At 44.1% G+C, this 22738-nt stretch overlaps 2 protein-coding genes across 2 annotated transcripts; one reads left to right on the forward strand and one right to left on the reverse strand.

The window, feature by feature from the left end:
- Positions 1 to 1335: 1335 nt before the first annotated feature.
- On the forward strand, positions 1336 to 8396 carry GKN2 (gastrokine 2). The gene is made up of 6 exons (XM_037049008.1): positions 1336 to 1414; positions 3737 to 3790; positions 4224 to 4361; positions 6173 to 6283; positions 6901 to 7054; positions 8177 to 8396. The coding sequence occupies exons 1-6, from the start codon at positions 1403 to 1405 to the stop codon at positions 8257 to 8259; spliced, it is 552 nt and encodes a 183-aa protein (XP_036904903.1). The 5' UTR covers positions 1336 to 1402; the 3' UTR covers positions 8260 to 8396.
- Positions 8397 to 13513: 5117 nt separating this feature from the next.
- On the reverse strand, positions 13514 to 21230 carry LOC118988916 (gastrokine-3-like). The gene is given in 8 exon segments (XM_037049009.1): positions 13514 to 13715; positions 15309 to 15450; positions 16522 to 16611; positions 16864 to 16874; positions 18614 to 18764; positions 19838 to 19888; positions 21182 to 21196; positions 21198 to 21230. Coding segments are annotated over 8 exon segments (588 nt in total). The 3' UTR covers positions 13514 to 13620.
- Between the last annotated feature and the right edge of the window lie 1508 nt (positions 21231 to 22738).

Genomic DNA, 22738 nt, shown 5'->3' on the forward strand with positions numbered 1-22738 from the left:
CCCAGAGCTGTGTAAAGTGGAGATGCTCCTTAACCTCTCTGTACCTTAGTTTTCCTATCTGTAAAATGGGATGTGGATAGAAGGTAACTTAGAGGGTTTTTACAAGGATCAAATGAAGCAATACATCTAAAGTGCTTAGAAAGTGCTAGAACATATCAAGTGCTTCATAAATGCTAACTATTATCAGTAGGAAGCCTATGGACTCAGAACCCCCGTGGACAGGCAGGAGACTAAGTAGAGGGGAAGAGGTAATACCTCTGTCTGCCCTCATGCCTATAGGAGCGGGGACCAGCTTGCTTTGGGGGCATTTTGGAGCCAGATATGGGAGCAAAGTGGCAGACATACTGCAAAATTGGAATCCTTCTTGCTGCTGCTATCTCAGAAAGCTTAAGAAAAAAAGCACATTTTCCATCTACCCCAGATAAACAGCCTGCAGAGCAGAATCCCAGTGAATCAGGAAACCCCCAAATTGCCTCAATGTCAGTGTAGTTGTAGATCAAGGACATCACACATGCTACTTCTTTGCCTACGGTAGTGCTTCGCAGTATGTAACACCTTTGCAATTTCTTGTTTGTTTTTGTATTTCTCTACCTTCTGAGTTCATTATTCCACCCTTACACCAGCTAGATTTTTCTGATTGTAGCATTATAAAAATTAAACAAATTAAACTTTATTCTCTTTATTTTTTGAACCTGAGAATTTCGCAATACCCCTCAAGATAACTAGAGATCTATAAATCACAGTTTTCATTGTATTTTGGGCAATACTTAATGTAAAAATTTAGTTAACCCTGGTAACTGGGTAGAGAAATCTCTGAGCCCTGTTTCTCACGAGTTTCTGGAAATTGGAACTAACTCTAAAGGGGAGGAGAAATAAAGTCAAAGGTTGTTTGTTCTCAAAACAGGCTCCCCTCAACCACTGTCCTCGCCTCTAGTCTCATGTGTATTCCATTGGTGGAGGAATGCAACAGTCAGGGCAGGGACAAAAAGACACTAAGTGGGACCCACCTCAGGTCTCAGGGGAGGACTTTACCATCAGGGGGCAATATTAAGAGTATGCCCTTATATGCTATGACACGTTTGTGGAAAACAAACATCTTGCAATGTTTTTAAAGGGTGGAAATTGAACGCTCGAGAGCAACGGAGAGCAGATAAGCAGGGAATATTTACAGAGTGACCAAGTGGTGAATTTTCATTATTGACTAATGGACTTCATTGATATCAGATTATGTGGTTGGGTCTCAGTCCCGATAAAGGAGTTTGCTGGGGCGTGTCAGATATGACACAGCTTTCTCCAAAATGATCAGGTTGGAAAGAGATCTCCACACCTTAAGGCCAGTATAAAGGGTAGAAGCTGCTCCGGGCAGCCTTACTTGCTCCAGCACCTTTTCCCTTCAGGCAAAATGAAAATCCTTGTGAGTATTTGCTTATGCTTCTTTATGCTCTTGTGGTGGCTGCCTGCAGAGAATGTTCATACCCAATGTGTCCTGGATTTCAGGGTTCTTAGACAAACACTGCACATGCTTCTGAGCTTCTGTGATTGAATTAACAATGTCTTTGTCAGGAATAGTATTGAATATTAAGTTGAATATTTATTTGTCTATTGTCTACTTTTTGAGATGTTTAGTAAAAAAAGAAAAAATTTGGAAATATCTAGAGAATTTTAATTTGGAAGATATTTAATAATAATTTTTGTTATGAGCTTTAGAGGGAAAGTAATCATTTTAGGATAACTGCATTTACTATCTAAAAGAGAAGTGGTAATTTAAAAATAATAATATCAGTAATATTAACAATAGTAATAGCAGCAATCATTTCCTAAATGTATACTAGGCCTTATGCTAAACATTTTACTTGAATAATTTCATTGATTCACTTCAACAACTCTAAGTGCTGAGTAGTAGTACCCAATTTTACAGATGAGAAGACTGAGGCATGGAAGAATGTGATTTTCCCAAGCCAGTGAATTTGGCATTTAGCCTTGAAATTTACCCAGCATAGGCCCCACTTACAGGCAAAATCATGACAAAGCATCTCTGTCATGACCACTCCTACTCCTCCACTGACCACAGCCCCAACCCCACTCTTTCCCAAAGCTCCTCACTGCAGCGCTCCATGGGCAACTGGACTGTGTTCTGATCTATATCAGAACTCCTTCCCCCAGTCTCTATCCCTTATTTTCATTTAGAAGCTGAGGGAGAAAGCAGAATGATAAGTACCTCCCCATAAGGTGCTAAACACTGTTAGTTTAGAGAGTTTCCTCTTCCAGGAATCTCTTGATTTTCCAAGAGGAGACCTAACCTGAGTCACAAACCTATGACTGTGTAATATTAATCTCAGTGTTGGGTGGGTGGTTATTTGGAGGCAGGGGCTACTTCCTGAGCTCTCTCTAATAATATCACTAAGGTAGTCAGTCCTCCATCTCCCTGTTCACGCCCCTGTATTAAATCCACTAACAGAATAGCATGGGGTGGGAGGGAGTGGTGGGGGGGAAATGGAGACAATTGTATTTGAACAACAATGAAAAACGTTTAAAAAAAGAATCACATGGGCCCTGGCTGGTGTAGCTCAGTGGATTGAGCAGGGGCCTGCAAACCAGATGATCACGGTTCGATTCCCAGTCAGGGCACATGCCTGGGTTTCAGGCCAGTTCCCTGCAGGCCAGCTCCCAGCAGGGGATGCACGAAAGGCAACCATACATTGATGTTTCTCTCCCTCTCTCCTTCCCCTCTAAAGATAAATAAAAATAAATAAAATCTTAAAAAAAAAAAAAGAATCGCATGGAAGTGTCAGAGGCTACTGGAGCCACCTCAAGTCAGCGAAGATGTGACCCTACGCAAGTGAGCAGGTGGGGTATCTGCACACAGGTCTCTGCCAGACACTGCCCCCTGTCACCAGGAGAGCAGCGTTATTGGCAATATAAAAAGTGCAGTAGAAAAGTCCCACTGACTATTCTCAAAAATACCTGCCTTCTAGCAGACTCCCTCCAGCCGCAGTTTTCAATCATGGTGCAGGTCGCTGTGATGTCAGAAGAGACTGTACAAAGCCAGGATCAGACTATTGCACTTGACTTTTACACAAGTGCAGCAAAATGTCAGAACTGCCTCAGTACTAGTTCCATGGCCTGCTGGCCTAACATTTGTCTGATGGTAACATTAAGGCATGGGTTGTAGGAGAACAAGGAGGTTTCCCTTGATATCACCCTCAAAAGCTAATCATGTCCAAAGCATCTGATTTGCACAGTTTCCCTTAGAAATCCATTCTGTCTATTGCCCATGAATCCACTTTTAGTCTGTTTTACCACCACCCTCCCCCACATTTTTTACCAGAAGACACAAATCAACCTCTTGCAGTCCAAAACCAGAATGAATCACACCAGGGTATTCCACAGTAAAATCAGTCACTTCTCACTGCTCATCTGCCCCAACCTCTTCCTGGCAGAAGAACACACATGGTACATAGAAGTTTTTGAGGTTGGAAAGGGCTGGGAACTGGGTGACAGAGTAGCTAGAACCTTGTGTCTGGCAAGAGCATGAACTCAAAAAATACCTGTTAACTGAGTGAATGTGTGTGTATTTTATACTTTGGAAATGGACTGTTGATGGTCCATAAGCACACACCAGTGTCTCTGGGTGTATGTTTTCTGAGATGTTTATGCTTGTTCTGCTCAGTGTTCCCTCATTTCTGTCTTCAATGATTACGTTATAAGGGATGGAAGTGACTGGTTTGTTTTTCAGGTGTTATTTCTGGTGGCGCTAGCCACCTTTGGAACACAATCTTATGGATTTGAGGTGAGTTGATTCATTATGAATTTTATAGCTTGGAGATGTTGGGAAAGGAATAGGAAGAAATAAGATAATTGAAGGACAGTAGAAAGTCCATATTATTTGGGATAGAATCCTAGAAATAACAAATAATGGAAACAACAATATCGATTACTTCTTTCCAACTGTAATACCTTAAAAAATATAAACAGTTGCTTTAAAATATGGCCAATTTCATTTCTCCTGTGATGCCATTGCTTCTCTTATATAATACATAGTCAAGTATGAGGAAGAGTTTTACATTCGTATTTTAACATGTTTTGGTCTGGGATCTCAGAAGAGAGGTTTTAGGCTTTAATTTCTTGTTTGTAGAAGGTGGAAGGCTTTATTTTGCTGGGATGGATCCTTCCAAATGCATGGGATTTATGGAAAAATCATTATGTCTTTGTTGTCAATCTAGGTGTATAACATCATCAGCCCAAACAACAATGGTAGCAATATTCAAGAGACAGTGACAATTGACAATGAAAAAAATGTCGCCACCATTAACATCCATGCAGGACTGTGCTCCTCTACCACGGTTTTTGACTATAAACACGTAAGCAACAAGGGAATTTTTGTATTCTTCAAGACTGGGTTTCTGAAGGGCAGAGGGGCAGGCATTCTGGACACATTTGAATTAAAAAAATGTATCCTGCAATTCCATCAGAATGTCCTTACTTCTGCTTTTCCTTTTAACTAATCAACCTATTGATTAACAAACAAGCAAAACTAATTTCTAAGAAAAAAAACATGACAGGAACACATTTCCTTGACCTTTTCAGGCGGAAATTGGAAGTGTGATGGTATTGTCTCATTACAGCCTCAGAAAGAATGACCAAAGCCCAAAGCAATGCCTGGAACACAGATTCTCAAAAATATTTGTCAGATAAGTAAGAATAAATTAGGGCTTCTAATACAAAATATTATGCAAAAAAGACCAATTATGAGAAAGTCCCAAATTGCCAGAAATCCAGAACAACTATACACATTTAAGTATGTATGTAGGCTACACAATAAATCATGCTTCTTCTGTAAGAAGACAAGTATGTTCATTGAAAACACCGAACTACTTCCAAGTTTTAGTTGCTGTTATTAATAGTAAGTCTCAGAAACCTACTCAGAAAACTTATTCTGTCCTTTTTCCATGTCTTTCTCTGTTTGTTTTCCATTTGTTCCGCTAACATTATGAGTTTGCTTTTAGCTGTGCCCAGTGGATATGGGAGGGTTATCATTCATTTCACTGGACATCTAAATATGCTTTCCTTCTTTTCTTGTAGAAATGTCCTCACATGCTTTTTCCCCACTGGTATAGGGAGCTCCACATTTGAGAGTGTGGGGTCTTTGAAAAAATACAGTTTAATAGGAAATTGTATTGAAATTGTTTCTAGGCAGTTGCCAAAGAAATCCTAAAAGTATCTTAAAAAATGGAGTGGTGAGGATTTGGTTTAAGCCTCTTCCGCTATCGTCACACTTGGCCTGTCTATTTTTGAATTTCAGGAACTGGCAAATTTGTGAGAAGTGAAAAATAGGAAGTAGAAGGGTTTATGTCTCACAGAAGGTATCATTATTTGGAACTCTGAAGTTCCACCCTAGCCGAGGATTAGATGGCCCCAGGTTCCTTCTGGCCCCATGGTACTCATCCCAAACTGCTCTTCCAGCTCCAACTTTTCCAACCCACCCCTAACCAAACAGCTTGTTGTAGAGGAAGAGAAAAGATGGAGAGAAGGTGGTAGAGGAGGGAAGAATATATGAAGCATGTAAGTGTGGAGGGTGAAGGTAGGTTTAGGTACGATAAGGACAGTTTCTAAAGCAACAGTGTCCAGTGGAACTGTTTGTGGGGATGGAAATGTTCAACATCCGAGTGTTCCAATAGGGAAGCAGCTAGACACTTGTGGCTATGGAGTCCTTGAAAAATGTGACAGAGAAAGTACATTTGAAATCATATTGATTTCAATTTTAAATTTAAAGGGCTATATGTGACTAATAACTAACATATTGGAAAGCACAGTACTAAAGGATACTGTATGTTCTCCAAATCCAGGAAGAGGCTGGACAAAATAAATAGAAAGAGCCAGAGAGCTCTGCTTCTCAATCTTTCAGATCGCCAACTGCAGACCCCTGTACCATGACACGAAAAGTTGGGTGCAAATCTTGGGTTCTCACAATTTCAGAGACAGAGATGACAAGCAAAAAAGTAAAAATACTATGTCAAAGAAGTCAAGTGGACAGGACTGACCGCAGATTGAAGAGGAGTCACATGTACTCACTGGGCATGCTCAAGGCTTTCTCATGACTCATATGTCATTCTCACCAGGTCCAGAACCCAGGGAGTTGGGAGGGGCAGTAACTGTGCTCTTGCTGTCTCAGGGCTACATCGCATCCAGGATGTTCTCCCGAAGGGCGTGCTACATCCTGAAGATGGACCACAAAGCTATCCCTGCACTGGACCAACTCAGACGATACATCTATGAGATGAAGGTAAATATTTCCCGTTCTTGAGCCAGGGATTACCGGTGACTATGGAAAAATGAAGAGGGTAAAGGGATCATAATACTATACTTTACTACTCTCCACTTATTAGTATTTTCACATTTATTGTTTTTGTTGCTGGAGTATGTCTCTTAGCTTGATTTCCACCATACAACCTCAAATACAAGAACTTTTAATAAATTTCAGTGTTTCTGTGGAAAGGGCCACATGACTTCTTTCCTCAGAGTAAGGCTCTAAGAAATAGTGGACGGCAAAAAAGAAGTGGAGTTATAATATCCAATGATGCAAAGTGCAAAGAAACAATATAGTACAGCCAAAATAAACAAATGCTGCATGAAGCTAGAAATCTGGGCGGGTGTCTCCCTCCATAGCTTTCCATTCGTGCCACCTTGGGCACAGGAATCACTCTCTTCAGTTTCACTGCCACCACCAGCAAAATACTGTTGGTAATAACAAGGTTTCTCTGAAGACCAAGTGGTCAGAAAGAGGTGATACCTAGAGACCCCTGACCTTCTGTTTAATAATCTGAAAGAGTCACCATTTAGAATGAGGTACACCAGATTACATCAATTTATCTCTACCCAATCTCTATTATACCGATCTAGACCCTGAAAACCATGTTCTCCAAATACACCTGGGTCAAGTACAACCCGCTGCGGTCTCTGATCACAAATGTGAAATGGTTTGTGTTTGGGTCACCCATCGAGCAGCTCTGCAGACACATCCCCTTGTATAAGGGAGAAGTGGTTGAGAAGACGCGTGAGTATCAATAAACCATTCCTTCACCAAATACTTTCTGACAGCTCTAATGTGCCCGACACTCTTCCAGGTGTTATGTGAAACACAAATAAGTTAAAAACATGACTTGATCCCGCTTACTTTAGGAATTAAATCCCAACCATGTATGGGCATTGTGCTAAGTGTTAGGAGAGATACAGAAATGAAGAAAACCCAGCCCACAAAGGATGCACAGTCTGGTGGAAAAGCTGACCCATTAACATAGAGGATGGAATAAAAGTAGATTCCTGGGTGTGAAGGAAAGGCTATTGGATCCTCTAATGTACTGTACATGGTGTGCACGGCGACTGCAGTTAATAACATGGTATCGTATGCTTGCCCATTGCTGAGAGGAATCATACGCATTCTCACCACACATGAAAATGGAGTTACCTGTGGTAACTATGTGACCTGATGGCTGTGTTGTTTTGATCTTGTGATCTTTCTACCATGTATACGTATATCAAATCATCATGGTGCACACTTAAAATATACACAGATATATTCTGCAATTATCTCTCAGAAAAGTAATATTCTCAGAATTCAGGATCAAGTTGGTCCAAGAAAAAACTGGCAAAGTGCCCTGGCAGGGAATAAAAGCCCTGAGTTGTCCAGGTAACACATGTCACCGCAGCCACTACTGGTATTTTTACACAAAGTCTCTAAATACAGAAGAAAGGCCAGAGGGAAAGAGAGGCTGGGCCACAGATGCTGAACGCAACCACAGCAACAAAAATTCCCCAGAGTAGTGGGAGGTGGATAAAGTAAAAAATTAGCATTCAACACATTTGCACTTCTCAGAAAAACTTCTAGTTAAGACACTTTTCTTTTTGTAGGGTCATTAGTATTTATGAGTAAAGACACATAGGTGTGGCATTAATGCATAACATCAATTGAATTGAGCCAGACATCACTTCTTGGAGTTGTCACTCTATTTAAGTTAGTATATTATTTTCCTTTGCTATACAAGTATAGCTAAAATCTTGGGTGATGTGAAATTACATGTACAGCCTCTAGTCAAGATGTTGACAAGAGGCATTAGTTCACTGAATTCTAATAATGTATTTCTTAATGCTCTTTCTTCAAAAATGTCCCCCTTTTCAGATGACATTGGTGTTCAAGGCTGTGCAAAGGCTGGGCTCCTGGGCATCTTTGGGATTTCCATCTGTGCGGATATTCATGTTTAAGCATCAGCCCACTGGTTGCATCTTTTCAAAGAAACATATCCTTTGGTTTTTACTCAGCAGCCAAATTAAATTTTTTCCCTAAGCCCCAACTAATTTTGAGATTCAGAAGTAAAACATAAATACTACATTCACAGATATCTGAGTGTTTGCTTTTTGTATACAGCAAAGGGATGTCAAGCAACATTTATGTTAATGTGTAGAAGGAAAGAAATTGCTGGGATTTCAAGTGAAGTACCTACAGTGTGAAAATTTCCAGATAATACGGTTGGGTCACATGTGGGCTTGTCCGTGGGTAGGAGTCTCCGTCTTTGCTGCTGCTCACCCACCAGAGGCCCGTTTGTCTGCCAACACACCAGGGCAACCAGGGCAGTGCAGGGGCGTGGCTGATGAGGTGAAAGGAACCATCCCTTCCAACAAAGCATCCAGTTTTGAGGGCCACTTACATGACTTTTAGCTCATCAAAGCAGTAGACTTGACCCTAATAAACACTCTCGTGATGAACTTTGTCCCAGGGAGAGGAGAGGAGGTTGTTAGAACACCCATCACCTAGAAAAAGATGAACCTTATTGAAAATCTCAGCAGAAGTGAGAACCTAATTGGAAATTCTAAGCCCATAAAAAGAAGGGAAACAATTTCACTATTTCAAAGAAATTGCATAATATGAGAAAATTTCCTGATTATATAGGTGGTTCTCCTGTTGACCGGTCATCAAAAAAAAAAAAAAAAGAAGTACTTTAACGAGAACTTCTACCTGTCATCAGCTGTCCCTACTCCTAACCCTGTACTGTTTATAACCACTACTGAATACAGTCAAGGCCGTGGCTTGGCACCAGGACGGGTTCACTAGAGGAAGGCGTCCAAGGAAGTTATTTTCTGGTTGGGGAAGGGAAACCTTTGTTTAAAAACATTTTTAATAATAGTAAAAGAGAGTATAATAGGCCGCCAAATGAATGGTAGCGTGTATTAGTTAGGAACTGTGTATTTGCTAGTGATGAAACCCTAGTCTACCGGGGGTGGAATTTATTGTCTTAGCTTACCATAGAAGGAGGAATAATCTTATCTTGGGTGGCTAGAACTAGGTATTTTAAGGTGGCCAGACTCTTTTTCCCCATCTCAACTTTTTTTTTTCTCCTTGTCAGCCTCAGCATCTTACACTGGCTTTCTCCACGAGGGCAGAATCCAACACCTCTGTCAGCCCTGAGGTCCCCATTACCCCATGGTCATCCTTGGAAAGAAAGAGACTCCTCTTGTTTGAATTTCAGATTTAAAAACTTGTGGGAAAGGACCCTAATCGAATCATTTGGAGGCACATTCTTATTCCTCTGGCCAGGACTGGTAGGGGTGGGGCTGGAGGTAGGAAGAAGGGGTGTTACGATTGGCACCCCCTTTTCAATCTACCGCTCAGAGATGTGTTATCCTCATTAATTTTTACAACGATAGTCCCATTGTTAAGTGAAACTTTCGGTTCTCCTTGCTCCTTTAAGTCAGTTAACCTTGCTCAGTGCTAGTGTCACCCGGAGCAGCAGGTGCAGGAGCAGGTCCACGTGGCAGTCTCAGGAAACGCCACTAGTTGGCCATTGCTGTGGGCAGTCTGCAGCAGCCCTGAGAGGCTCACGTTCCACTTGCACAGGGTTCAGGGACAGCCCAGAGGGCCCAGGGCCCAGTGCTGTGGGGATGTAGGCGCATGGACAGTGACAACTCTGCTCAAGGAGCATGCCCGGGGGGGACAGCCTGGGTGAGGGAGAGGGCTGAGGGGACAGCTTGGGTACAAGCATCACCACAACTGACAGGCCAATCGAAATGTTCCATAGAAAGAATTTCCGAGATGGAGGTCAACTGTGGGTTCGGTTTCTCCACCCTAGGCAGGCAGCAGCTCATTCCAGGCAGAATAAAGGACTGAGCTCCTGATCTTTGAGAAATTTAGGACAGGGGTTTGAAGGGAGCTAGAGAACAGACAATGGGCAGCTACTGCCCTGGGCTGTGGTTCAGCTGCAGACACCCACAGACCTGAGGCTCAGAGCAGCAGGAGAGGTGGGGACGGTGAGGAGTACTAACAGCTGGGGTGGAAGGCACTAGGGAAGGGGTCATGATTTTCCTTCCAAAGGGAAGTCTGTCAGTGGAAAGTCATTTTCTGAGCTAGGAGACCAGGGAACTTGACCTCTGTCTTAGATATCCTCTTTGGCCTCCGAGAAGGGCCTCCTGAGCTAGAGTGGAAGTTTTGCATGAATCTCAGAGATTTCTTGGAAGTAAGGTTTTGTGTGGTTCCCTGCCAGGATTTAGACATGACAAAGGCCTTCTGGTGATCCCTCAGAGTATGTGTTTGCAGGAGGATAAGGGCAAACCTCAGGAAATCTGATGCACTGTCTTAACCCAGCACCAAATCCTGGCTGGAAAGAGCACCGCCCAGTTCAGGTCCGAGGGGGCTCATGATCGAGGCCTCAGGGTGGGGATGGAGGCTGTGAATGGAAACAACAGAAGGTACAAAAGCCTTTTTTTCACCACAGTTTCTCCAAGAAACCAGGGCATGTGTGGCCACAATGTGAACAATTGACACCAAAGCTTGGGGGTGACACACTCCCCATTTCTGCACTGAATCTGGAAGTCTGTGCTCCTATGAGCCCCCGAGGCTCCCTGATCAGTGGCCGTGATGGCAGCATCTGAGGGGCGGCTGGTGGTGGTGAAGACGGTTCAGCTGTGGGCGCCCAGTCCCCTTCTTCCCATTGGAAGAGGCATCACTGGCTGTTTTGGCAGGGGTTCAACGACAGCAGCTATCCCAGGAGCGGAAAAAAACAAGAGAAAAAAGGTCCTTCTTGGAATATCAAAGGTCACATTCTCAGCCACCTCTTAGGCACACCCAGGGAAACTTAAAAATTAGTCCAATGGGCTTAGCAAGAAGTCGAGTTCTTCAATCACAGGTGAAGGGCATCGTCTGTTATTAATATTAGTGTGACCATATTTTAAGCAGAAGGCCAGGAGCCCTGAGAGACCTGGGCTATGTCTGGGTCAAGATCGGGGCACTGGACTGATATTCAAATATGTAAGTCTTACTGGGTGCTGGATTAGACATTAACGATGGTCATCAGTGGGTGGTTCTGTAGTCTCAGGGTTTGTGTCTCCCTTCGAAGGCCCTAGAAATTTCCCTTGTAACTCCCACCATGAGCAGGGGCACAGTGAGAAGGACACAGTGAGAAGATGGCCATCTGTGAACCAGACAGAGAGCTCTCGCCAGACACAGAACCTGCTAGTATCTTCATTGGACTTCCTAGCCTCCAGAACTATGAGAAATAAGTGTCTGTTGTTTATAAGCCACCCAATTTACAGAATTTTAAAAATTTGCCCTCCTAATTCTGACTCCTAAAAGACCTAAGTCCCAGCATGTACACAGAAGATTCTTCTTTTTTTAAGATTTTATTTTTAGAGAGAGGGGAAGGGAGGGAGAAAGAGAGGGAGAGAAACATCAGTGTGTGGTTGCCTCTCAAGTGCCCCCTCCTGGGGACCTGGCCTGCAATCCAGGCATGTGCTCTGACTGGGAATTGAACTGGCAACCCTTTGATTCAGAGGCTGCATTCAATCCACTGAGCTACACTTGCCAGGGCGGAAGATTCTTTGTAAAATAACCATTGAACTTGTAACCTGAAGGACCGAAATTTGCCTACAAGGTCCGGAAGACGCCAGGACAAAGCTGTTACAGCCCAGTTAATGACAGCCAAGAGTACTGCTGCACAGGAGCGCAGCAGGGCTCCGAACCCCGAGTGTCTGGGAGAGGTCCAGGCCAGCTAGCTGGGTCTCTGCTGGCATGGTACCATATGGAGACAAACGTGATGGGTACATTTGGGTCCCTGAAACCTTTCAGAGGTAACAGGTATGTACAATAGTCAGGAGGGGCCTAAAGGTGTTGGGAATTTCGGGAGGAGCTTAAGCTTAGATGTCTGGGGTGGGGATGGGGGAATTGGCATAAGAGCAATCGGTAGGCCAGTCCTCACACCACCACAGAGGGCTTGGGAGGAGGGGTCTGGGGAACTGTAACAGGGACTCAGGCACATGGGATAAGACAGGGACAGGTTCCTGGAGCTGGAATGAAGGTAGAGGCCGGCTGTCAGGGTCAAGGTATAGATAGGTTCAGGTAAACAGACAGCTATGGTGACTTAACTCTGGGTACTCACAGGACCAGGCCTTCAGGCCAGATACCGCTCTGTGATCCTCTCAGGGCCTCGGGTTGCCTAAGGCTGGGCCTGTCCTATATCCCCACTTTCCTCAACCTCAACCAGCCACGTGGGACTAAACCCGTGGGTTCCAAGCCTCTGGCCTGCCCAACCATACCCTAGCTGAGCCCAGAGGTTTATCTTGGCCCTGCAATTGCCTTTCCATTCATGGCTGTAGGTAGCCACATCATGACTTCACAGAGCCGGTGCTCGGCTCCATCTCCTATGGACTGGTGCTGAGGTGACCCAGAATTCTCCCACTCCACACAAACACACTCGACAGCACTCCCTGCTCCCAACCCCTTCCCAGTCCCACCCTATTTAAAGTGCTCCAAACTCCAACATAACCTCTGTGGACATCTACATCTGTATCTCCATTCCTTCCTCTGTTTATTCCCATTTCTAAGGGAAGGGGAGCCAGGATGTTCTGTGTGCTGTGGGTAGAGCTGTCTCTGTCCCTCCCAGCTACAGTAGTGGCCAGTTCAAGAACCAGTGCTAAGAGACCAGGCTCCTTATTCATTTGGGGCAGAGAAATGCCTGTAAGTTACCACTAGGGGGAGTTAGATCAACTCTAAAGGGAGGTCAGAGAGCTTTAGATCTCTCTCAGGGGTTTGCATGGAGCAAGCTGGGTCGCTACGGTGAGTAGGATTTCATGGAATCCCAGCATCGACTTGCAGGAAGGAGACAGAGATGTGGCCTCATACCCGACAGTCTGTCTATGCTGTGACTAGTGTCTTTTTGTTATTTATTGTCAACATACTCAAGAGATTCTTTAAAGGACACCCCAAAGAGAGGCTTTTAGAAACGAGACAGTCGAGGAGAGGCACCTCCTCCTTCCCACTGTGCAGGTGTGCAGCTTTGTGGACTGGGCATGGATGGGAATGCCAGCAACTCAGTCACTTGGGGGAGGACAGTGAAGGCAGGGAGGGCTAGACTATCATCAGCTAGAGCAGTGAGGCAAGAAAGTTTACTATTCTAACCCAGAAGGAGAAATTGTACCCAATTTTCCAGATTACAAAGCTCGATCTTGGGACTAAAGGAAGAAGGTGGAAATGAAGAGTTTTTTATTGGCAGGGGGGAGCACTGAGCCCGTACATGCTGGTTTCAGGGCAGTCACCCCACGAGGCTGGTCCATTCTCCACATGGCTGCCTTGGAAGTTCAGAGCCTAGGAATCTCGCCACAGATGGAGAACCCCATAAAGGACAGAAGCTGGACTTCACAACATGAATCAGGGTCAATTGCCAGTGCATTACCTTTAAGACGAAAAAGAAGCATTTCAAAAAATAATTACTTGATCACTTTTTGACCCCAAAGTAGAGTGGATATACTAGGCCTGTCCAGAAAAAGTCCCGCCATTGTTAATATAACAAGAACGGTTTATGAGACATCAATGTAACCTGGCAGCCAAGGAGAGTGGACTGGAAAGTCCACACATTGTCCACATGTGTGAACAATGATGACTTCACTGTACTAGTCAGTGGGGTCAGTAGACACCGTTGAGTTAGCATGTGCACTGTGTGGCTGTCACATTCAAAATGACTGAGCAAGTAGAGCAATGGATCTGCACCAGATTTTGTACTAAGCTTGAACATTCCTTTGTGGAAAGTATTCGGATGATTAAGAAGGTTGCAGCTATGGGCAACTGGTGATTGGCAGCTTCATCAGATACGTACCCACTCATGCATCATATTGTATACAGAGATTTTTGTCAAAACATCAAATCACCCAGGTGACTCAGCCCCCTACAGCCCAGATTTGGCACCCTGAAATTTCTGGCTTTTCCCAAAACTAAAATCACCTTTGAAAAGGAAGAGATTTCAGACCCTCAATGAGATTCAGGAAAGTACGACGGGGAAGATGATGGTGGTTGGGAGAACTATGTGAGGCCCCAAGGTGCCCACTTGGAAGGGGACGGAGGCATCAATGTCCTACGTATAGTATTTCTTGTGTTTTGTGCCTTCTTCAGTAAATGTCCTTATTTTTCATAGTACGTGGCTGGACACTTTTTGGACACGCCTCGCTCGTATTATGACTTGCAGCTACAGCAGATGTGGCGCTCAGAAGAGTCTGATAGCAAGAGACTGTGGGGTTAGAGGGAGGTCGCCCCTGTGCTGCAACGGCTGGCCCCACATCCCTCTTTCTGCTTCTTTTACTGACCTTCAGTCATCCTTCTTAACCCCCAGCCCCTCAAGCTCTCCTCCTTTTCCTGCTGGGTCCCCCTGTTAAGAAGTCTTGTTCACGGGGTTAATTTACCCTAAGGTGACTGGAAATAGCCTAATGGGAAGAGACTTCTGACTATATCCGGAAAAGCAGGTCGTTTGAAAATCTTATCTGGTAGCTTTCCAAGCTGGCCACCACTGATCCCCACCGTATCCCCAGCAGGGATGCCAGCGCTGAAATGTCCCTTCCCCGGTGCAGTCTACAACTATTAGGGGCCTGCTTTCCAGCCTCTGGGAAGCCTGAAAGGGAGAGTGAGAACCCCAAAGCAATGGACCTGTAATAGTGAAACACCAGGCACTGTGCCACTCGGGCAGGAGGTGAGGAAGCTTTGGGTCCTGTGACAGTACCCACCAGCTGTCAAATGTCACATATGACACGACTGTCCTTAGCTGTCAGGTGAAGCTAAGTTACCTCTGCTCCCTGTTCTCAGTGAACCCCAATGCTAGGAGACCACCTCTGCTACAAGGAGAAATATATCCCAGGCCACATTATTTTTACACCCAGTAGCAAAAAAAAAAAAAAAAATGGAATAGGCCCCAAAACTGTCATTAGAATTTGCCATGACCTAAAAATTGTATTGCACCTTTGGTCTCACCAATGGTCTTGGGTTTCTACTATTAACACACCTTCTTTTTGCCGCTGGGCAAAGTAGGTAGGGACCTCTTGGCACATTTCCTTGACGGCCATTCCGTACTGTGCCAAGTTCTTGACCTTGCTGGGTAGGACAGTGTAGGTGAGGCCGTGAGCGGGTGGGTAACGCTTTAAAGCCTGGAAGAGGTGGCATTTGGAAATGGTGAGACAGCATATAGAAGTGGTGCAGCAAGGAAGAAGGGACAAGAAACATATCTTAGCACAAAAGTAAACGTGTGCTAAAGTGTGATTCATTTTACACGAATAGCTGTAAACCCCAATTTGTCTTTAGCTGCAATATTCTCTCTGGCCACACGGTGGCAACGTTACTCCAGAAACGAATTCTGTGAAGGAGCGGGCACGTGCGTGCGTGCGTGCGTGCGTGCGTGTGTGTGTGTGTGTGTGTGTGTGTGTGAGAGAGAGAGAGAGAGAGAGAGAGAGAGAGAGAGAGAGAGGAGAGAGAGGAGAGAGAGAGACTGGGTTTCTTCTCCTTTAACACTTATTTCCCACCTTGCCAATCGCCAATGATCTGTGATGATAATCTAGAATAGTTTAACATTATTTGTTACTTGTTATAAATCAGATGAATGGAATAATTTTGACCACTCTCTTTATGTGACCCAAAGTGCATTCCTCCCCCCCACCCCCCCCCACCCCGAATTCAGCAGGACATTAAAGTTGCTCCGATCATCTGGGCGGGCTACTAAAGGAAGTGACAACATGTTTGAATTACTTGGCAAGGACTTCATGCTGATTTTTAGTTTATTTGACTACCCTTGTCATTTAAGAGGCTGAAGGAAAGAGAGTTTCAGCATACCTGGGCCTATTTTCATCTAAAGACGGTATGTGTGTGTGTGGTTGGGGGAGGGGCATGCGGGGGCGGAGCAAAGGCACGGGAATGTGAACACTCCATTAGTTCACACTAAGCTGTAGTCAACAATTCATATTCACTAACATATAGCTCATACCCTTTTGGAATATATAAAATTATGTCATCACATGGAATTTTTATTGACCCAATTATGATTTGACGTAAATGGGCCATAGACAGGACTTGGGGTCCTTTGCAGGATGGTAGGATTTCGTGGGCATTAAGCACAAGTAGGAAGTGTGTTCCCCCTGGGTGTGCACAATTGTCCTAGCAGGTCAGGATGTGGAGTTAGAAAACAGCAGACTAGGAGGGGACCACAGCAAGCTGGTCTCACTTACCTGGTGGTCCAGGGCCTTCTTAATGTCCTCCAAAGTCGGAAAGGCAGCTTGGTCCATCTTGGCCAAGACACAAGCCATCTTGCTATATAGCTTAGCCATAAAGGGCCTTAAAGCAACGCAGCAGAACCATGCCATTCATTCATTCGGTGTCAGTGGCTCCTACTCGACATCAGTGCTGGCATGTAGCTGTCTTTAAACTGTGACATAGAGCACTCCAGGAGAGTGCCCTGGCGGCATCAGAGTGAGCAGCAGCAGGACTGGCAATGCACAGAGATCCTCCTGCTTCCAAGGGCCTATGGCACAGTAGCTGCTGCCAGCTAGGGAAGAAATCCCTAGGGGCACTCTGCCCACCACTAGTGGACTGGTGGCCCTGGAGCCAGGCCTGGCTGTAAAGCTGACCTTAGAGTCCTATTCTAGCCTTTAGCAGCTGTCATGGTCGTCGGCTGCCTTCATGACCCCCAACCTCCCCATCTGTTAAGAAGAAACCACAGGCCTCCCCCACCCCCCACACACAGGGTTGTCATGATGATGAGAGGATAAGCTGAGACACTACTGCTTGTGAACAAATCCTGCAAGAGACAGGATGTTCTCTGAGAACTCAAAGAACTTATATGTACAACCCATGACCATGAACTAAGGGTGGTTTGGCATGTGAAACATTGCATAGGGTATTGTGGGGATGGGGGAGCAGGAGGTTGCCAGTCAACTATTGCTAACATTAAGCGTACTTCAGCTGAGTGACCCTCAAGTAGGGAAAGGCTCCCAGTCACACTTCCATAGCCTAGCTCATTCCTTCCCTGCTAATTCTCTTTCACTTACTCTCTGATGCCCTCCAGGGCATAGGAGATGGTGTTGGGGGGGGGCGGTGCAGGGGAGATTAAGGGGGGAAATTGGGAAAATTATAATAGCATAATCAATTAAAAATACTTAGAAAAAAGAATGTTCACTGAATATCCGTACAGATTGGGGTCTTTGGGTCATACCCTGTAGACTCAGATTCTAGATCTGTGTCTGCCACCAACTGTCCCTCCACATGGCCCTGAGCCTGTCATTTAGCCCCTCTCAGCTCTGGATGGGAGAAGGGGTTCTGTCCGACTGAGCTCAAGGGCACTTCACCTGCACCCCCTTCTCTCACCAGTGCAATTCGGACTTCTTTTGTTCTATAGAGTGGAATTCTATGGAATATCTTATTTGAAAAAAAGTTTCTATGGCTTAACACAGAGTTGGAAATCACTAAACTGCGTGCCACATAGAAAGATTCAGGAATGTCCCCTTGAGGAAGTCAGGAGCGTGTTGGGTGCAGAGTGAGGGAGGATGTGTTTGGGGCAGAGAGCACGGTAGTGGATGCAAGTGGGAACAGACACAAAGCCTGGATGTGAGGTGTCTGTCCTGAGATGCCCAGTGGAGAGGCGGATGGAAGGGCTTCTAACCATCAGTGGCTGGATGTCAGAGGGTCTCTTGGGTCAAAGGGAGGAATGTGGGCTCCTACTTCCTTTAATCCTCCTAGAGTTCTTTCCGATGCTCTCTGGCAGATGAGAAAGCAAAGGCAAAGCCGAGTGATGCCGCTGTGGTTAAAGAGCTTTTCTATCAGAGAACCAAGCCAAGGGCACAGGTGATCGCCCCCTAGTCCTGCATCTTCCTGTTAGGTCTAACTATCTAAAGACACAGGTAGGCAGGTTAAGGTAAGATTTCTAAAGCGTAAGTAAATCATTCTTCTTTGTAAATAAACTAATTAAAATTTGAGTTCAAGACAAAAGAACATTTATAGTACATACCAGATATAAGAAATGGGGTTCTTTTCATCCCTCTCTTATATCAGAGACCTACAGGAGCCATGTGAAGTCAATGCCTCCCAGGAACACAAATGGATGTGGGGTCCCTAACTACAGAAGTTCCTCCTACAGTTGCTGGCTCAGAAAAAGTCATACCACTGCAGGAAAGCTAGACCCTTGCCTAGAAATAGGTATACCCATTGAGAGCCTAAACCTAGGGAAGGCAGATGTAGACTGTGTCCTCTTCTCTCTGGCAAAGCATAAGGCTAACTATTGGAGCAGGCAAGGCTGCCTTTGGCATTGTAATGAATGTGTTCCACAGCTTACATTCTTGTAGTGGAAGACTCCATCCCATTCCCTCAAAACAGTGTTGTCTCAGATGTTGACCATACCTCGGAAGGCATTGACATGGATGCTCTGGGTCCCAATAGATCCATCTAAAGGATGGCTGTCACTGGTGTTGACCACATCCTCCTCCAACCATGTTGTCTGACAAGGTCTGGGCATGGAGGACTCGAGTTCAAGGAATTCGTCTCCATGGAAGAGAATGTGGCATCCAAAATGGGTTAACAATTGGCTGTTTTATTTTAATTATTTTACTCTTGCTACTGAATATAGGCATTGTACTGTACTTACTTATTCCTGTGAAAATCACCCAAGAGGAAGGGACAGTTCAGGGGGAAACATTAGTATTCCCTACAAAACTGCCTGAAAAGATGGAAAAATCCCCTCTAATGAAATAGCCCCCGAATGTCTAAAGTTGTTGGGATAACAGCCCCTCCTCTACCTTGAATAGGAATATATATCAACTAGAATTAGACAGGCAAAGAAACCGGGGAAACTGGTTAGCTACTACAAACTAAGCACGAAGAAACGATTACCAAGGAGTTAGAGTCCATATCACATAAAGAAACATTTTACACAGAAAGATAGATAGCTAAGTTAGACATCACACAGGCTTATAATGAATTTCCTAACCTCTGCTTGGTCTAGCATACGTTTTGCCCCATGACAAACTCTGAGAACTTTAATAAACAATAAGACATTCAAACTCTGTACATAGAGCTATTTCAAATTGTCTGATTAATGGTTCTCTGTTCAAAACAATCTTTGTTTAACATAACTGAAACTATGGGAACTTTTGTACTTTTCCTGGTTACCTTTGTATTGATTTTTTCTGCTTAACTGATCATGCTATGCACCTGTAAATGTTAATCACTACCAAAAATGAAAATATGAAAATCTGCTTGTACTTGCAATAAACAGAACAGAACTTCACTGTCCTTTGAGGCATGTTGTCGTCTGTTACCCATCGCCAATGTCTTACCCACCTTTCAGGAATCCCTGGACCCTGCTGTGGCCGGACCGCGGCAGGTATTCTAGAGAAAACCAAGCAACAAGGAGAAGAGTTGAAAGTCCAGTTTCTGCTTTTCCCATATCTTACAGATTTAAAGGGACACTCACAACAACTTGAGAAAAGTCACCCTGGATTACCACTTATGAAATATTCCCACTAAAAGATCACACAGGTTGGATCCCTCCACCGTCAGGGCCAGAGATGGAGTTAGGAAGATCATGAGGAGGGAAGACACAATCTGAAATGGAAACAAGTGTCAATGCACCCTGGCTTCCTTAGTCTCAGATTAGTCCAGAGCCTGGAACTCAACAGGCCACCAGAGTTAGAGCTTTCTTAAAGTGACTTCCGAGATTCTTGTACCTCTGGGCCCCACTGTGCATTGGAGGACTCTTCAGTGTGGTTGATATGGACTGTGCTGGCTACTCAGAAGGCAACGCTTTATTGTTCACTCAAGGACTTTTCTCCCCTCTGTATCTACTGTCAAATCACTGGGCCGAACATTAGGCAATTTACCAACCACTTTACCTACACACAGGGCAGGACCATCTTAAGCCAAATTGTAAAATACGTGATAATTCAGGTTCTCAGTCTTCCCTTTCTGTCCCTTCGTCTCTTCCAACCACTGGGGACCCCTCTCTGCCCTCTCTGGTGCCTGCTATCCTCCAGCTTTCCTTTCCTTTTCTTCCCCACTTTGCCTGAGAATAAAGGACCTGGCACCGCTTATTTACACTTCATTTGGGAATAGATTTTACTCAAATGTTACTAGTTCTTGAGGCATTTTCAGTGAATCATTTTCTCTTGGTGTGGCCCGCCTTGCCTGTTGAAAGAATTTCAGGCATCAGAGAGTAGTAAGTGAAAGAGAATTAGCAGGGAAGAAATGGGCTAGTCTATGGAAGTGTGACTGGGAGCCTTTCCCCACTTGAGGGTCACTCAGCTCAAGTGCACTTACAATGTTAGCAAAAATTGACTGGCAACCTCCTGCTCCCCCATCCCTACAATACCCTATGCAATGTTGCAATGTTCCACATGCTGGACACCATAAAAGTTAGGTTCATCCTCAAAGAAAAAGAAAACAACTACTCTACAAACAATAATCATAATGCAATGAGATTAAGCAAGGAGACGCATGAGATGCAGACAACATTTTACTAAACTGTTCTGAGAGTTAGGGCCATATACTAAATACATCTGAAACTTTCCTTTCCTGACAATTTTTAAATAAGATAAATCCATGAAGAGAGGACCCTAAAATATGAATATCTACTCAACCCCCAGAAATTTTTTATTGAGGAGCAGAGGAAAAAAATTTTTTTTGAGGAATTGGTTGTTAGTTCTCTGGGGAAATGCCCATCATTCAGGTAGATGTTCCAGAACAGAGGCTTGCCAGCAGAGAGGTTGTATGTCAAGTTAATATTTGGAAATTCTGCTTGGGTTTAAGTTGAAGAGTCCACAGTGGGGAAAGAATTGCTCCCTGGCAAATTTGGCTCTGAAAACATAACCACCTGCACTTGAAACAAGAGCGTATAGTTACCAGGTGTTTCATATTGCCTCTCCCTCAGACCCCACGCAACTGCATGCATAATAGAATTTGCTATGTCCCACTTATTTTCTAAGCCTGGTTTATATAGTCCTGGACCTTTCAATTATTGCCACAGTAAAGGACTCTGGATAGTCAATCAAAATCCAGATCCCATTTGGGGGGGGGGCAAGTTTATGTAATCAAAGTTATCACTTTTCTGTAGCTACTTCTAAATATTTTCCCTTTACTGTGTTCTCTCTACTGGTTCCAAGGCAAACATGGCTCGTGGACAGGTCTTTGTGGGCTGGCATGCCCATGACCTTAACAACTAAGGTAAGAATTGCAAACGTTAGATCCTGCAAAATGGTCCTGGTACAAAATCAATGAGTTCACCCTTTCAACTTCTCAGTTCCAGAGGAGTTCTATACTAACAGCGGGAGGTTGAGAAAAACTTTACAAAGCCAAAAGAAACAAATCAGAATTATAAGATTGGGTTGAAAAGCAATCCAGTTAGCTCTTCATCCAAACCCCGAATCACGTGGTTGGTCTTTCACCATCTTCTGGTCACCCACCAAGCTGGCCTCATTATACCTCTTCAAACATTCACCTCCGATTGACTTTCCTGATATTCTATGTTTTGCTTTCACTCTATGGTTTGCTCTCTTCTGCCAACTTTCACTTCAGGGTGATTTTCTCCACAAAGGACCATTTGACCAGCCCTGAAACTCCTGAGACAATGAGAATACCTTTCTATGATGAGCCAAGCACTAATTCAGGGCTGGTCAAATATTATCCTATATTATCTTATTATTTTCTATATTATCTTATTATTTTTCTGAAACCCTGGACTTGTAGGGACCCAACTATCTGGGTCAAAGTCCAGAACTAAACAGGTAATTTTTTTCTGAGAGGAGATGAAATATGGATGAGCTAAGGCACTAAAATGATCAAAGAGGAAAGATACATCTCAATCCTTACAGGGCTTAATGCAAATTGGCAAAGGGAAACTGAAGTGGATGGGCTTTGGGAACTATGAGGCCACCCAAGGCTCAGAGAATATCTCCATTACTGTCAATACTCTGAAAAACAAATGCACAGAGCACGTATTCAGTAGTTATTGACTGAATGAGGAAAATACATTAAAAGAATGTCTTTCAATATTTTGCATGTGAATTTTGCAGTTTTCCCAACACCGTTAATTGAAGAGACTATCCTTTTCCCATTGTGTGTTCTTGGGGACCTTGTCAAAAATTAGTTGAATGAATATATATTAATACATCTTATGTCTGAGCTCTCTATTCTATTCATATATCTATGTGCCTGTTTCTATGCCAGCACCATACTGTTTTGGTTACTATAGTTTTGGTAATACAGTTTGAAGTCAAGTTGTATAATGCCTCCAGCTTTGTTCTTATTTCTCAGGATTGCTTTGGCTGTTCAGATTAAAGACTTAAAACTTAGACCTGATACTGTGAAAGTTCTAGAAGAAAGCACAGAGGAAGAGATCTTTAACGTTAATCTTGGCAATAATTTCTTGAATGAGAAAAAAGGCAGAAACATAGTATAAAG

Source organism: Sturnira hondurensis, unplaced genomic scaffold, assembly GCF_014824575.4.
Source record: "Sturnira hondurensis isolate 20B ecotype Veracruz unplaced genomic scaffold, ASM1482457v3 Scaffold0006413, whole genome shotgun sequence".
Classification (NCBI taxonomy): domain Eukaryota; kingdom Metazoa; phylum Chordata; class Mammalia; order Chiroptera; family Phyllostomidae; genus Sturnira; species Sturnira hondurensis.